The sequence below is a fragment of the Perca fluviatilis genome, chromosome 13 (genome assembly GCF_010015445.1).
Source record: "Perca fluviatilis chromosome 13, GENO_Pfluv_1.0, whole genome shotgun sequence".
In the NCBI taxonomy this organism is placed as follows: Eukaryota; Metazoa; Chordata; class Actinopteri; order Perciformes; family Percidae; genus Perca; species Perca fluviatilis.
Genome location: NC_053124.1, coordinates 34,085,065 through 34,103,099, shown reverse-complemented (window position 1 = coordinate 34,103,099; position 18,035 = coordinate 34,085,065). Strand labels below are relative to the sequence as shown.

The 18,035-nt window shown below is 40.0% G+C and overlaps 2 protein-coding genes across 2 annotated transcripts in view; both read right to left on the bottom strand.

Moving 5' to 3' along the window:
- Positions 1 to 18,035, bottom strand: part of LOC120570950 (CD209 antigen-like protein E) — an 83,351-nt gene that overhangs the window by 6,919 nt on the left and 58,397 nt on the right. The window lies entirely within an intron of this gene.
- LOC120572050 (CD209 antigen-like protein E) lies at positions 8,855 to 17,057 on the bottom strand. The gene is made up of 5 exons (XM_039821255.1): positions 16,906 to 17,057; positions 13,032 to 13,121; positions 12,568 to 12,710; positions 11,143 to 11,255; positions 8,855 to 9,575 (listed from the first exon to the last, which is right to left on the bottom strand). Exons 1-5 carry the CDS (start codon positions 17,048 to 17,050, stop codon positions 9,449 to 9,451), a joined length of 618 nt encoding a protein of 205 aa, XP_039677189.1. The 5' UTR covers positions 17,051 to 17,057; the 3' UTR covers positions 8,855 to 9,448.

The window sequence follows — 18,035 nt, the reverse complement described above, 5'->3', positions numbered from 1 at the left end:
GAGATGTTACGGAGGTGGTAGAAGGAAGTCTTGCATAGGTGATTTATATGGGCTTCAAAAGTGAGTTGGGAGTCAATTTTTACACCAAGATTTGTGACTATTGATGAGAGGGGGATGTTGGAGCCAGAAAAGGTGATGCTGGTTATGGATGATGATTTGGTCTGGTGAGGAGTGCCAACCAGGATGGCTTCGGTTTTGGAGCTGTTGAGTTGAAGGAAGTTGTGCTCCATCCATACCTTTATCTCCTCCAGACAGGTGGTGAGATTTGATGGGGATGACTGTGACTGTGGGGTTTCAGTTGTGGCATTTACATAGAGCTGTGTGTCATCGGCATAGCAGTGGAAAGAAATTTTGTGACGGTTGATGATTTGGCCAAGGGGGGTGAGGTAGAGAATGAAGAGGATGGGGCTAAGGACTGACCCCTGGGGGACACCGCAAGTAACTGTGTGTGGATTTGATTTGGAGTGGCCCAGGGAGACGTATTCTGTCCGGTTTGTGAGGTATGATTTGAACCAGCTGAGAGCAGTGTCATTTAGTCCAGTGGTGAGGTGTAGCCGGTTTAAAAGAATGTCATGGTCAACAGTATCAAATGCAGCAGAAAGGTCCAGGAGTATGAGGAGAGAGGGAGCGCCAGCATCAGATGATATGAGGTCATTTGTGACTCTGACGAGGGCAGCTCTGTGCTGTGGGCAGTGCGGAAGCCTGACTGGAATTTTTCAAAGAGGTTATTATGTTTGAGGTGATCCTGAAGGTGGATGGCAACTGCTTTCTCAAGTACTTTTGATATGAAAGGGAGATTGGAGATGGGCCTATAGTTGGATAGGACTTCTGGATCAAGAGTGGATTTTTTGAGCAGTGGTCTGATAATGGCTTTTTTTAAGACAGGGGGAACGTGGCCAGTTTGGAGGGAATGGTTAATAGCAGCGGTGATCAGGGGACTTAGGACAGTGATATGGGTTTTTACCAGGGAGGTTGGGAGAGGGTCCAGGGGACAGGTGGAGGATTTCATCTTCCTGATGATGTTTTGCACCTCCCGTCCGATGTGGTTTATAGTGGAAAAAGCTGCTTGGAATTTCCTGGGCTGTTTCTGATTGCATCAGAGTAAAACTGTGACCTTGCCTCTTTGAGGGACTGTGCATATGTTTGTTGTTGCTCCCGGTAAATTTGTTTGTGGACAGTGAGGCCAGAGGCTCTGAAGCGCCGCTCAAGGACCCGTCCTGCTGCCTTCATCTTACGAAGCCCATCTGTGAACCAGGGTGCTGAGCGGGTGAAGGTGACTGGTCTTGTTTTAACAGGGGCATGGAGGTCCAGGAGGCTGCTCAGATGACTGTTGTAGTAGTCCACTGCTTCGTCGGCTGATGAAAAGTGTGTGGAAAGATGCTGAAAATCTGCTGCCAAGAGTTCTGGGTTTATGGTTTTTAGGTTTCTGAAACAGATATTTTGCTTAGGCTTGGAGAGGCTGGATGGGGATGGCAAATCCATAGAAATGGCCTTGTGATCAGACACACCTAGGTCATACACCTGCAAGTTGGTGAGAGGTGCAGAGTTTGTAATGACCAGGTCCAATGTATGCCCCTTGGTGTGTGTGGGGACATCAACAAGTTGTTTTAAGTTAAAACAGTCCAGTAGTTGAAGAAATTCAGCTGCAAAAAGCGCACAGGAGGGGTGTCAACATGGATATTCATATCACCTAAAATTATAACATCGGCGGAGGATGTGTAGAAAGTTGTAAGAAGATTTGACATCTCAGTGATAAATGATGGGTTTGGTTTTGGTGGTCGGTAGATGAGGAGGAACAGCACAGGGGAAGGGGACTTACATTTAAATGCAAGGCATTCAAATGAAGACAGTTCAGGTAATGGTTGCAGAGATAGCTCCAGATCGCTGCGATGGATGACTGACAGGCCGCCACCACGCCCTGTGCTACGAGCTTTCTGTAGGTAGCTATATCCTTGGGGACAGCTCTCATTTAAAGAAGAAAAGGTATTTGGTTGGTGCCAGGTCTCTGTAATGCACATATAATCCAGACATTTATCCAGGATATGGTCATGAATGAGGCAGGATTTGTTTGTAATAGACTGTGCATTTAAGAGTTCAATTCAATCGGATGCCCACCCTAATACATTTGTTACTGTAAGACGAAAAGTCCCACTTCACTTAAAATACGCTTACATTTAGGCATTCAGTCATTTGGGAATTGGAATTAAGAAACTCTTCAGGTAAACTTTATAAAAGTGTCTTAAAGTAAAGTTGTTTCTTCCTGACTGTAAAATTGAGGAAATAAACTTATCTGTGCATAGCTGCATTCACACATCTAACACAGCAACTGTTGTTGGCCTTGACAATTATTTTAGAGGAAATGAAATATAGGTGTGAATTATATTGTTTGAGTGAAACGAACAAAACACATGATAGATCTTCTTCTTTATGGACATACAACCAGGGTCTGTGATAATTACCTGAAGTTCAGCTGGATAGAATAAAGAATAAGCTCTGCTACATGCACAGCTACTAACACACAGAGAGCAGATCATAGATGCAAAACAGAGTAGATGAGCACAGAAAAAAGATAAAGATATGACTGACCAATGTTGCAAGTCATCCATGTGTAATAGTTTATGCATTTGTGTGTTAATGGCCTTTAGCTGAAGTGTTGTTCTTCTAACTGAACCTAAAAATGTTTCTCTTGTGGCTCTTTTTGTCAGTTACAGCTTCAGATGCATTACCACCACCATCTGGACTGGAGTAGTACTGACTCTGATTTGGATGCAGCTCTGGAAAACTGACTGACTGCAATCAGATTAGTGACGTGTCTAACATGTACAGTATGTGGCAAGGTGTTTACAAAAGTGTTCCATGTGGAATTAATCCAGACATAAGACTCTTGAAATGATGAATGTAAACGAGACCTTGGGTAAGATTTGGGAAATATTCTTATCACAGAAAAGCCAACATCATCGTTGGGTTTAGGGTAGGGTTGGGTACCGGAGTAGGCCAGTACTACCGAGGACCAATTGAGGTATAATCAATGTGCAGGTGGAGCTCCAGAAGCTTCCCGCACAGGCCGCAGTCTCTCGGGTGCTCTCCTCTTGAATTACTCTCCGCAAACTTTGCAGCTAAACGCCGGCTGAGCGTGGCGTGACGGATCTGACGGATCGGCAGAGATCCGCGCCGTCCCGTCCGGAGATGAACTTTGTCCCCGTGGTTCTTTCGTCTCCTCCGGTCTCCAAAGTCCCGTCGCCTCTCCCCAATCTCCGCTGTCTTCCGTGTTAGATGACTGGGCGCGTTGTCGGCCATCGCTCGCTGCTTCTGAGCCGCCGGCTGGATCAAAGTCGCTTGTTGGTTCAGAAACTCTGCAGTCCTCGCTGCCGACTTCTGTTTTGATCCGAATGGCGGAGAAGCCGGCATCTGTTTCACCCGTCTGGCCTGTCTGGTCCAGCGGGACACTCCGGATTGGATCATCAGGGCAGAGTTTGATCCAGGAGGACGCCTGCACAGGGTCTGAAGGGATGCAGAAGACATAAAGAATAGAGTTTTTCTCAAGGCTGGGTACTGAATTCGTTGACTAAACGATTAACCCTTGTGTTGTCTTCCTGTCGACCATGCAACGTTTTTTTTCCCCCAACAATTTTGTCACTTTTTTCAACGTTGTTTCATTTATTTTTTTCAAATGCTATAAAATTCAATAAAACACAAAAATTCAATGAAAGCAGTGAACTGATCATTTATTTTACTTGTGAAGCGTGTTGTATGGAACCATCTATGTTATTTATTTTGACAATTTGGTTGAAAGAAACACAAAAACGGGTTAAATTTGACCCGAGGACAATAGGAGGGTTAATCGTTGCAGCTCTACTTTAACTTTTTAAGTATGTAAGGAGGGAAGAAAAAAAGGAAGTATAGGGAAAGAGGTTTGAAGTTAAGGAGGGAGGGACAGAAAGAAGACGTAAGAAAGAAAGTATGTAAAGGAGGTAGGGAAGGAAAGAAAGGGAGTGAAGGAAGGAAGGATTCAGTTTACTGTCAAAGGGGAGTGTAGAAACTAGAAAATATTCATATTTAACAAGCAGACAGAGAAATGTTACTGTTTTTCATTAAAAAACACAAACAAATTAATTGATTATTTTAATAGTTTATCCATAATCTTTGCAGCTCTACTTTAAACTTTTTAAGTAAGTATGTAAGGAGGGAAGGATGAATTAGGAAGAATGGAAAAAGAAAAAGGAGGAAAGACGACGTTCTAAAAAAGTATGTAAAGGAGGTAGGGGAAAGAAAGACATGCAGAGAAGGAAGGATGGAAAGAAGAGGGAAGGAAGGAAAGAATACATAAGAAAGGAAGTATGTAAAGGCGATAGGGATGGAAAGAAACAGAGAGAAGTTTTATGGGTTTAGGGTAGGGTTAAACTCAGTACTTTGTAAGGTACCAACCGGAGTAGGCCACTACTACCGAGGACCGATTCAAGTAAAATCAATCAGTGATACCAGAGAAGTCGACTTCTGTTTCACCCGTCTGGTCCGGTCCAGCGGGACGCTCCGGATTGGATCATCAGGGCAGAGTTTTATCCAGGAGGATGCCTGCACGGGGTCTGAAGGGACAGAAGACATAAAGAATAGAGTTTTTCTCAGGGCCGGGTACTGAATTTATTGACTAATCGATTAATCAGCAGCTCTACTTTAACTGTATAACCCTCCTGTTGTCCTCGAGTCAAATGTGACCCGTTATTTAAAGTTTCTGCATCAGAAATTTGGGATTCTTTCATCCAAATTGTCCAAAAATTACATGGATGGTCCATACAACGCTCCTTGCAAGTTAAATGAAGGATCAGTTCATTACTTTATTGAATTTTGAGTGTTTTTTCCCCACAAAAAAACGGTTTAAATGGTTTCAAAACAGTATCCTGAAACTAAATTTTGACAAAGCATTAACATATATCATTTCATATAAATGAGGTTTCTTAAAACTAAAATTAGTAAAACTAGTGGTAATACATTGGTGTGACTGGTCTTTACAGTACACTGATGGTAATGTAAAAAAAAAAACGAAGAAAATGTTGAAAAAAAGCGCCCAAAAAGTGTTCAATTTCAGTTTTGACCCGGGAGGACAACACAAGGGTTAAGTAAGTATATAAGGATGTAAGGAGGGAAGGAAAGAAGAAATAAAGGACGTATAAGGGATGACAGAAAGAAGATGTAAGAAAGAAAGTATGTAAAGGAGGTAGGGAAGGAAAGAAAGGGAGTGAAAGGAAGGAAGGAAACAGGAAGGAACATTTAACAAGCTGACCTCAGAGACATTTGACTGTTTTTAATTAAAAAACAAACAAACCAATGACTAGATTATTTTAATAGTCGACATCTTATCCATTAATCTTTTTTTTAGCTCTGCTTTAAACTTTTTAAGTAAGTATGTAAGGAAGGAAGGAAAGATGAAATTAAGTACGTATTTGGGAAAGAGGTTTGAAAGTAAAGAGGGAAGGATAAAAAGTAGAGGGAAGCATAGAAGAATGAAATAGGAAGAATGAAAAAGGGAAAGAAGGAAAGAAGACGTAAGAAACAAAGTACGTAAAGAAAGTAGGGAAGGAAAGACATGCAGAGAAGGAAGAATGGAAAGAAGAGGGAAGGAAGGAAGGAAGGAAGGAAGGAAGGAAGGAAGATGTAAGGAAGCAAGTATGGAGGTAGATACTTTCCATTATATTTTTGATATATTTTGAATTGTCATCTCTGTTCTTTTTCTTCACATAGGCTAACTAAAGGTTGCGTATCCAAATGCAACAAAAATGAAGTTGCTGACACTCAAAACTTCCTTGGGGGAGGACACCCAGAACCCCCACTATGATATGCCCCCCAAAGGCAGATTCTGGCCCATACTATATACAGCACAGTATACCACCCACTACAATACATTAGACTACACCACTGATTTTTCACATTATATGTCAACCAATGGTGTGGTCTAATTTATTGAGTATACTAGCTGTATATTGGCCAGAATCTGACATTCGGGGTGGGGGGGGCATATCATAGTGTGGGTTCTGGGTGTTCTCCCCCAGGGAAGTTTAGAGCATCATGAATTAATTTCCTGTATTCTGATACACTTTTATGCACCATTTTACAGTGGAAATACCTTTATTTAGCCTATGTGAAGAAGAAAAACACAGATGACAATTCAAACTAGAAAATGCATTTCCTGCAGAAAATGCGTGGGAATTCTGAATAGCTAAATTGCTAAAGCTAAACTGGATTAATAGCTTAAATCCATAAGAACTTCAAGTAGTGAGAATATTAGAACAAGTATGAATGGTGTTAATTAGTATGAATTAGTTCAATAACACCACTAATGTATAAAAGGAATAATTAAAGTTTTTTCTTAAAGTGTTCATATTATGAATAAATCACTTTTTCTGGGATTTGGGGTTTTATTTTGTGTCTCTGGTGCTTCCACACGCATACAAACTTTGAAAAAAAAAACATCCATGCTGTTTGGAGTGAGATACGGTTTCTGAATGTGTCCTGCCTTCAATCTCTGGGTGAGCTGTTTCAAATCTGCAGGGCTATAGTCGAAACAAAGTGCTAACCGCAGCATGCTAGTGCTAGCAAAACACTGCTACAACACACAAACTCACCCTAATCTACAAAATAAATTGTATAGAACTACTTCCATGTCCTTGTTCTGCAGGTATTCCACGCAAAGTTGGAAGTGTGCCCTCGTTTAAAAGAAGTCTCCCAGCTAATCCTGCCTCATACTGACTGGAGTTAGAGAAACATCTAGCTAGCTAATGAGATCCTTACCTAGCTACTGAGCATGTGCAACTCTCAACAAAGCTGGTAGAGAAGTGAGAGTCTCACTCTGTAGCTAAAAGAGAGAACTGAACACAGCTGCAGCAATGTGCAGTACAACAGAAATATGGTGTTTTTTGAAAATTAAGCCATGTAAACCTATTCTGACATAACCTCTAAATACAATTATGAACCTGAAAATGAGCATGATATGGGAACTTTAAATGCTAAACTAAACTGGATTGCTTGTTAAAATGTGTAAGAAGAAGGTGACGTTGTAAGAAATGTGGAAAAGTGATAATTGTTCTAATTAATATAAATGTCATTAAAAAGTAGAGTATTAGCTACGTTGTATGAAAGCTGTAGGTGTTCCAACAGTGGATCAATGGTGCCAAGCGAGCGACATCCGTTCGACACACCGCGGCACCACAGTGGTAAACGTCTGCAGACTGCAGTTCAGTGCGGCTGCTGCGTAGCACAAATCTCTCTTTTTTCTCTCGGTCTATTTTAAAATGAGTGGTGAAGACAACAGCAAAGCCCATCTTTGCTTTAAATGAAATCAAACAAAGAAAAATGTTCTCCCCTCGTCTTAAAATAGTCAAAAATCTATAGAGTAAATTACTTCCTTTTCCAGCTGATGCAATAAATATGCAGAGGAGGAGAAATCAGAATGTATTCACTGTGGAACCGTCATCAAATAGTTATACTCTGGCTCCACTTGTCCTCCTCGGACCTCAGCTTGTCCAGCTGTCCCCGTTGGCGGTCTATCTGCTCCCGGTGTCATGTCCCTACTGGTTTCCACACTAACTGGTTTCCGTATGTTGTGTTTACCTAACAGCTGCCATTGTGGCCTGCCTCTGTCACCAGATTCAATCACAAACATATTCCTTGCGATTTTCAAATCGTTTCCCAGATATACTGCCGCGAAAATGTTTGTCTAAGTAAGCACCACATCACAGCCACCTACAAAAAATAAAAGATCTAAAAACAATATCATTCAAGTTTGGGTCGAACTGGTGTCGATCTTGTGGCAAAAATATAATAGTTAACACCTAAGTCCGCAGCTCTACACAGTAAGCTATCGAAAGTCTACATGAAGTTGCTTCCAGTCAAATATTTATCATCTATGTCAGCAACCAGGATACATTTAGTTTTGAGCCGATACAAAACAACTGGTTACCTTGGCTTAGTTGAGGAAATACCCGATGATAGTTTTCACGTTTCTTTCCTCGCTTCTACGGTCATATTGACTACTACTACTTCATCACAGCCACCTACTAGGCTACACATTGGGACTGATACATATTTAATATTACTAAAATTATTTATTTAGTAACGATAACTCGTAGTCAAATATTGTCGAAATGCACAATTGCTACCATCAAGTCACAGAAAAGTGGTAATACACGACGCAGTTTGAATGCATGGTCTTAATGATTTACAGTCATTGATTCTACTTTTGTGTAGCCTACATGGTATGGGATATAGTAATATATCCCTCTGAATTTGCAAAACAAAGGCTTGTAATACAGTGTTAAAACAAAATGTTGCTTTGATGTTAGCATCACTGCATATACAGATCAACTTTCTTTTTCGCCTTTCTTGCAATTGTACTCATTCGTTATGAATGCGTTTTTGGAAGTGACTTGTAATGTTTATGGCTAGAATGTGTTGTTTCTCATGGTGTAATATGCTGGTGATTTGTTTTGTCCACAAGGGGCGCACTTGGTTAAACCCAAGGAGAAACTCATATCACTAAAGATGAATAAGCTCATTAAAGAATATCAATTGCTACTTTGAAGTGTCGGATTTTGATTTCAGAACTTTACATCAGTTTGGATGGAATGATTCGATTAAAGACACAATGCTTGGTTAATTCGTAGCCAAACTCAAGTAGGTTAACACAGAGACACAGGCATAAATCAGTAAAATGTATACTCTACATAAATGTCAAATAGTTATTGCATGCCTAGCAGGTATATAATAAAACAAACACAATCAAGAGTTTAAATTATAGTTTTATTATATATGACATAAATGCAGTGTCATAATAAATGCTTATTACTAAGCAAAAAAAGGTTGTACATTATATAGTGAGTGTCTGAAATCTGGTTTTAGTCATTCAGTTTATTTCTATAGCACATTTCAGCAGCAAAGAAATTCAAAACGCTTTACATCAAACATTAAAGAGCAATTAAAAACTGTCATGAAAGGAAAACAGGCTCAAATAAAAAAAAACTATTGTTACAAATACAATAGTTAGGTTAAGGTTATAGTGCAGCGTTAAATAATAATAATGAATAAATTGGTTGTGGGGATGGGTTTGGGAGGGGTGATGGAGGTAGGGGGGGGGTTATTTTGTGTGGAGTGTAAAATGTTCTTAGGAAAAACTTCTAACTAACTGATTACAAATGTTATAATCAACTACATAAACCAAAATAAAGGCAACCTGCTAATCCATGTTTTTATTATCTTTTATTATAATAATCCTGTAGGACTACAGAGTAAGTACACATGACTTCTAACCAGATTGTGCACTATGAAGGGCAGAGGAACAATATCTCTGTAATCCAGGTTATTTAGCAACACAGAATAAACAGCTGAGGAAATGTTAAAGAATTGGTCTGATTTGACAAAGCTGATCCCAACACTACACACCTCTCTGTCATCACAGAGTTCAGATCATCTTTTTCTCACAGATCCAGTTCTTAGTTTCATTATATATTTTTGTCCATTTTCCTTGTTGATCGCAGCATGTTACAGTGTTCGAGTAACCATGCTGAGGCTGTCCTGCTCCCCAGAACCTGTCAGACAAATAAAATGTTATTTTATCACAGAGCTGAAACTCCTGATTGTTGTTTATTTGAAATAAACTGTTTAATTTCACTTTAAATATTTATATTTTCTGTGAATAATCAAATTATTTCAATAATTCATTTAAGATTAAGCTTTGTAAAGCGATGTAATCTGTAACAGCTGCTAATGAAAGAATGAAACCTTGTTCAGTCTATCTCTCTCTCTCTGTTTCTCTCCCTCTCTGTCTCTCTCTCTCCCTCTCTCTTTGTCCCTCTCTCTCTCTCTCTCTCTCTCTCTGTTTCTCTCTCTGTCCACCTCTGTCTCTGTCTCTCTCTCTCTGTGTGTGTCTCTCTCTGTCTCTTTTTCTCTCTCTCTGTCTCTGTATCTCTGTCTACCTCTCTCTGTTTATCTGTCTCTGTTTCTCTCTGTCTCTGTATCTCTGTCAATCTCTCTCTCTCTCTCTCTGTCTCTCTCAATTAAATTCATTTTGCTTTTTTGGCATGAACAAAGAAAACATGTTGCCAAAGCAGTTGCCAGAAAATGCATATATTACACATTACATATTAAATACATACAGTAGGTGTCACATAGATTCTATACTGCACTGATAGTTATACAACACACTACATTACTAAACAATTACATAACACAATATAATACTTAACAGTTTTGTACAATATAATGACTGTACAATCCTAAACCAATGTGTAATGTTGGGATCTTATAGTGGTGAGTCCTTCAGGTTGTGGCAGGCAGATACATATTTAGCTGCCAATGGATGTCTCTTTCTCTCTGTCTTTCTCTCTCTCTCTCTCTCTCTCTCTCTCTCTCTCTCTGTGTCTCTGTCTTTCTCTCTCTGTCTTTCTCTCAAACTACTTTTAAACATACACGTTCCACCAAAACAAGTTCCTTCCGAGCCTATTTTACAGTTTTTTTTTTGGTTTTGGCCCCCCCCCCCCCCATTTTTATTTTTTTTAAAAAATGCCAAGTTCTGGCGCGGGCGCGCCCCCCCCCGGCGGGGGGGGGGGGGGAGAGAGGGGCCTGAACCAGAGCATGTGTTCCTCCCATCCCTGAATGCTATGTTGACTAGCCAGACTCTCCTCCGGCGCACTTTGGAGGAGGGTAAAGTAGGACTACTGTGTGTGTAACAAGCACAGTGTGCATGCGCTGTGCATGAGCCTCGGTGCATTTTACTAATGCGCTGTTGAAATAACAATGAAATGCTGCATTATTGACTTTAGACAAGGTGTGTGTTGGTCAATTGCACAATCAGTTTGCTTTGCTTCAAGATAGCAATAAGCCCAGAAAGCAACTGAACACACCTCCCTGTAAGACCAGCATGCCCATGGGCTACAGATGGGCGCAGGTGCATTTGCTATTTAATCGACGAGGGCGCTGGATGGTAAAATTGAAAAAAAAACTGCGTCGATCTTAAACTGTCTCTCTCTCTGTCTCTCTCTCTCAGGAGAAACCAAACAGCTCAGCATCTTTCAATGTCAAACTTCATTATTTTAGTGACAAACAGTGATCATGATGGAATTGTGATGGAAACAAAAAATCTTTAAAATGTCTCACGTTTCTGTCAGCGGTGATCCATCCACCCATTCCCATTTCCAATCTCCTTGTATGAAATCATACCGTAGACCAATCCAGTACTCTCCATCCTTACTCAGCTCAGAGACAAACTTCTAGAAGTTGACGAGAGACAACAATCATTTCTCTGTTTAAAGTCATCTTGTGACTTCATCAGCCACAAGAAACACAAGAGGGATCCCTCGGTACACCACACACTGAGGACTGGACCCAACAGCATGACAGTAAACACGTAAGGGATAATCACCTCAAGGCAGGGCAATAAACAGTTTGATATGCCCGGCTTGTGGACGGCTTACGTAGGTAACCTTCCACAAGCCGGGCATATCAAACTGTTTATTGCCCTGCCTTGAGGTGATTATCCTGTTTATTCTACTTCTAGCTTTCCAACATAATAAAACAATTCAAATACTTTAATAATTATGCTTTTTCTTATTCGTATTGCATTCGTTTGAGTTCATCTCCCTCAAAAAGTAGTTCCCTTTAGAACTAGGGTGAATAACGTTTGCTCAGCTGTAGCTTATTAGTTTCTATAGCAACCACACAAGGCTGAACTGTAGCATAAAAACGTCTTAACAAATCGTTTAGTTCTTCGGCGCTGCAGGTGTCCGGGTCAGTTGTCACTGTCAGTCTATCCTTCTGAGGGCTCTTCCACTAGGTGAAAACCTTGATCGTAAAGGCAGTTGCCTTTTTCGTGTTTGATTCAAGGGCCCCGTCTTCAATTGTACGCAGCTCCTCATCTGACTCATCTTAACCAGTCCTCAAATGTCTTCCCTACTCCAAATATATTAAAATTGACAATAAAGTTAAAACACTGTAAGGTTTAGAACTAATAACGTTAGCTCAACGGTAGCTAACGTTAATTAGTTTCTATAGCAACCACACAAGGCTGCATTTAACGTTAGTTTAATAACGTAGTTGGTACTCGCTTGCAAAACTATGTATAGATTTCCGACACATTTTAGAAACTTTTTTTTAAATTTTTAAACAAGATTTATTTTTACAATGGACCTCATGTTTGAAATTTCTGTGATAGAAAAAAAATCCAAGTGGCGTATTGATCTAATATTTGATGACGCTGTGCTCAAGCAGTGGGCAACCTGCCGGGTTAATGCCCTCCTCCCAGCAAATCAGAATCAAGCATTGTTAAACAAAGTAGAATAAACGTTAGTAATGGAGGAAATTGAAGAAAGACATTTATAATCAGCAGAGAAACAGAGAATTCATGAGGAAGTGCACGTTTGAAGCTCATAAGACATTTACATTTCATTTAATCTGAATGCATTTTAAAAAGGAAAATAAACATTTCAAGGTCATTTTACAAATATTTCAAATTGACATTATGCATACTTAAATATTTCCATTAAATGTCTTTTTCTCTAAAATCACTCACTCAGAAACATTCACCTGTTGCTCTTCGTTGTTTATGATGACCAGATATGCTCCTCTCTGCTGACAGTCAGCTCTGCTTCCATCCCAAGTGTTGTTCTCTTTATATTTAATGTAACAACTGCGTCCAAATCTCGTCCATCGATCAGGACACCACTTCTCTTAATGTCAAAGAAGTTTTGGAAACAGACTTGTAATAATCCTGTAGGACTACAGAGTAAGACTTGGAGTTTTAACTATTTAATTAAAGATCTTTCTTTCTTGTGTTGCATTTCCAAGGTTGTTTAGTCCGTAAATAATTTAAATTTTCCCTCAGGTTTTATATCTCATTTGTAAGTGACCGTCTCTAACAGAAATATTCTCATCATCAGCAAAACAGTTCAACAGCATGAAACTGTTATAATCAACGGTAACTACACAATCAAGGTCTATGATGTAAATGTGTATATTACAGGAGTTTACTGGATTTAAACTTTTGTTACCTTCAGTTCTGTTCCGCAGCTGCTTTACTTCATCCTGTAACTGACTGCTGTTGTTGCTCAGATGGTCGTATTTGGTCTGCCATAGAGTGACTGAAAGAGGAATATGAAAACCATAACAAAGTTAAAAAAGACCAACAACACCAAATCATTCTGCTTCAAACTAAAGACAAATATTTGGGACATAAAACCACAGTCTTTGTTGTGTTCAAAAATGAGCCAAAGCTTGTATGAGGTCTCATTAGTCTGACTTTCCCAAATTGAATATGTCTTTTACATACAATTTGTACAATTACAAATTGTACATACAACGTACAATTTGCTCTCTTCATGTTTGACAGTGACATGTTTCCTTGCTGAGTGGTGGTATAAAGGAAACGCCTTTGTTGGGGACCAAGAGTCTGGTTAAACCTGATTTTAACCAAAAGGCCTCAGATTAAACTGACCTCTGGATACAAGACACACATGTGCTCAGAGACAAGGGGACATGTGGCCAAGACAAAGGAATCTTGGCCTGTATGTAAAGCTCAAAGCCTGCTTAATTCCCACCTCTATGTGAAAGTGCCAGCCAGAAGGGAAACTCCTTACAACTGGCAGGAAGTCAAAGGACTACAAGGCTGTAGTTTTCACCCTTTTAAGAGTTTCGAGTCTTCTTATTGGTTCAGCGGGACCATAAACACAGCAGGGGGTCTGAACCTATAAATAACCTGACCCTAGGAAACCTCCTCGTCTTCACCTGCAACTCCCGTTGCTGACAGGAGACGCGCAAGCGCTTGTGCTCAACTTCTATTTTCTGGAGAAAGTGGATTTAATTTCGGAGGATCCTATGAAAAACGCACCAGTGTTTTTCATAACTGCAGTGAGAAGGAAACAACATTTTTCTTCTCAAAGTCGACCAAACTCTTCCCCTTACTGCCTTTTTGGAGGGGAGTTTCTCCGTGGCCCTGACGAGCCTGGGCTGACGTCTGGGCAGAGATAAGTAGTGTGTTTACTAATGAGCAAAGTGTTCGCTACCATTGCTGCCATTAATGTGATCTGATTTAATCATGTACTGGTCCATATGTGATTATTAATCTGTGCTGTGAATGTATAAACGATCAATTATACCGTTGATTTAGGTTGTGTTAAGTAGCTGGGTATAACTGTAATCGCTACCTGCTAAGTCATTCCTTTCATGGAATTTAGTTACTGTCTGCGATAGAGTCGCGAAAATCAGCTGTTAGCTACTGGAGTGGTTATAGTGACGTTTCCCTCAGCAAAACCAAAAGTCTCAGTCTGTAGGACAGAGTGGCTGAGGGGAACCAGGTCATTATCGATAATTGAGATCAAAGTGCCTCTTTTCTTTACTCTTCTTCTCTTTCTCCTCTTACTAACATACACACACGACACAGGCTAGCCGCGTATCTCCCGAGCTAACGCGGTAGACTAGCTTCACACGTGGAGTCGGCATCACCTTGTACAGATCTAACACATGACCTAGCATACTAGGCTAAGCGTGCGCGTTGCCTAGCAACCCCCTCGGCTTCTTCAGCTCCTCCCCGTGCACGCAGCACCACTACCGCCCTCTTGAGGCTAAATAGTTTTGTGCAGCTCACAGGAGTAGCCAGTTTGGTTTTTGTGTTAGGAATACAATTTGACACCGCCCCTCCTCCTTCGCTCTCTCACACACACACACACACACACACACACACACACACACACACACACACACACACACACACACACACACACACACACACACACACGTGTCCATGACACATGCTGCTTTGTTTTTGCTTTGTTTTGGTTGTGATATGGTAAAAGATATATAAGTTTATTATTGAAGGATTATTGATTAGCTACTGATAATTGTGACGTTAATAAATCTTATTATACTTAATTAGCAGTTGCTTGTGATTATTTGTGTACTTGTAATAATCGCTGGTCGATCAGGTCCGTGTTTGGATTCACCCCTTCCTTTATTTCCTTTTTAAAGGATTACCATAGAAATGATACTGTTCCACAGTTTGATTATTAGTCCCTGACTAGCAGGGTGGTGCCCCGTTTTGATTGTTTTGATTTGATAAAGTTATTAATAACCATATTCATAACTTTATTAATATTGATAAAACATCTTTGATAATTTGCCAATGATCAAATCTGTACCCTACGAGAATCCTACACCTTGGTAGTCAAGTGTTGTGTTTATAAAGCTTCAGCTGAATATGTTAACAGAATGAAGACTAGTTTTTGTGTTAGGAAAGGATCGTTTAACAGGTGATATAGACAGTAGGAATAATTACAGCGACTAATAACTATTTCAGCATATATATGGCATGTCAGTAAAAAAATGAACCTTTCATTTAGAGCCTGAAGCTGATTTAAGTACACAATGGTGTATGTGGTTGGGTTTTTGGGGGGGAGTTGTTTGGGGGGGTTTTTTATTGGTTACAGTATTATGATTCTGAGGATGATTCCAGTCATCATCAGCACTGCCAGACAGAGTGCTGCTGCCCTGAAAGTCTTCCTTTGGACGGCTGGAGGATGCCTTCAGTGTCTGGTCCTAAAGTGGCAAAGCACACAGAGAGCAAGGTTCATTACAGGGAAACAACATGAGTCTTTGATATTAAAGTTCCTATTATGTCCCTGTAAGAATAACCTTTTACGCAGCAGCTTCATTGCTTTGATCTGTGGTTGGTGTGTCAGACCCTTCAGGTTCACTTAAGGTAAGAACGCGATCCGACCCAAATACAGGAAGTAAACCACAAGCATTTACTAGCCTGCAGCTTCAACCTTGCACACAATTTATAGACTAATATATGACTTAAGGGACGATAACTTTCAGTTCCATAATTTGTTCAGAGCACACATCGCTGGTTGTCTGTGTGACATCATCAGTCTGTGTGACATCATCAACACTGAAGCAAAACCAGGAAACCCAAGACGTTATAAATGTGGTGTTGCTCCATTATTTCTGAGACCAGAAGTGTTGGCAGGTTTCACTCAGATATTCGGTCCAATAAACAAGCGACCGTTTCCACCACATTTGACATTTGTTAACAGTGTTTGGTGCCTTTGACAAAGTGCACTGTGAACACAAACCCAACCAAAAATAAATAAATGCAACAATGCTGCAACGTCACCCCCGAATCTGGTGTCTGTCCTGTCTGGTGAACTATAGGTGTGAAAGCATCCTTAAACAAATTATTAAATGTGTGAACTTTCACTTATGTGAACAGATTATTATACTAAAGTAAAACAAATATAAACTCATCTGAAATGTTGAGTTGTAATGGGCCATTGGATGCAGAACTGATGGCTTATAGTGATTTTCCTCTCTCTCTCTGTCTCTCTCTGTCTCTCTCTCTGTCTCTCTCTCTCTCTCTCTCTCTCTCTTTATTTGGCTCTACATTACTCATGATATTCAACAGACTTCGTCACACTGTACTTGGCTTAGGTACTTCTTTACTTCCTGTCATGTGGTTTCATGTCTTTACCGGAGTTGATGCTTCCTCAGATCTCATAAACGACACTTGTCAGTTAAATGGTACCATAACCAAACACATTGGGCATCATTTCTTAATAGAAAACGCATCCCAACAGTTGAAAATTTGTCTTCTAACCAGAGAGCTCTGATATTTTTAGTGGAACATAATAAAACTAACTATAGGAAAGAGCTGCATAACACAAGGTTTCCATACTGTACATGTACATCTATAGAGACAAACATAGATGGGCAGCAGTTTCCTTGGGTTTTGACAGCTGAGAGTTTCAAACTTTAAACTGAGAGCAAACGTAGAGTTTACACTTCAGTCCAACATGACTTGAAGGTACAGCCACATTCAAACAGATCAGCATGAGTATTTATGATATTAATTTGTCATAATTTCTCACTTACCTCCTCCGTGTGACTGACTATCAATGTGATCATTCCTGAAGATCTCGTATATTGTCACCTCCCTTTCCTCGCAGTCTTTTTTGTCCTTCTGCACATTTCTGTTGTATCTCACCTTATCTTGATTGGCATAAATATCTTCAGACATCTTGAGAAACTGTAGCTGCACTTAACTTCACCTACTGCTTACCGCGCTGTGTAGATCTGTCAATATGCTGCTGTAAAACTTTGGTAGATATATATTCAGTGATGTAACATCCTCTACTGATGCTGCTGCTGGCAGTGTTTCTTGGAAAGTAAAAAAAGATTAAGGAAGTAGCACACACACGTACACACGCACACACACACACACACACACACACACACACACACACACACACACACACACACACACACACACACACACACACACAATCGTATTACTCATTAATTTGATATATTTGAATTAAACATAGTAACTCCAGTCCGGTGGTTTTCTTAACTTCAGCGAGGACACTGAGGACACTAAAATAAATCCACTCTTTGGATTTATTTTATTAAACCATTTACAAAAAAGAAATGCATTTGTGTAAAACTGAAAAATGTATAAATAACATTTATTAATAGCATTTATTCACAGCTTGGTTGAACGCTTTCACACCCCACACAGCAGTTTGGCCAAAACAGGAAATGCTGCTTTTACAGTTCTTTCTGTTGCCTAAATTAAAACTTTGTAATGGTTGATGACGTTACCATGACATTTTATGAACTAAAATGGATATCCTGCTTTGGAACAAGTTATTGACCATCAGTCTGGCAATCCATGATTAAAAAATAACAGACTTCAGTTCCACTACTGTTGGGCTCAAACACTAAAATGGGAACATGATTTACTAAATGAATATCATGCTGTATTAAATAACACTTTATCTAGTGATTTAGACCATGAACTCATTATGACATGTTTACTGGGGTAATACATCAAGTGAGAGGTAGGCTCAATTTCTTATAGACTTCTATAGAAACAGACTTCTTTCTGGAGCCAGTGGAGTCGCCTCCTGCTGGAAATTACAGAGAATGCAGCTTTAAGGAGCTTCAGCATTAATGGCTTCACTTTTCAGACCCCGAAGTTGCCGCTTGGGCTGTATGTATGC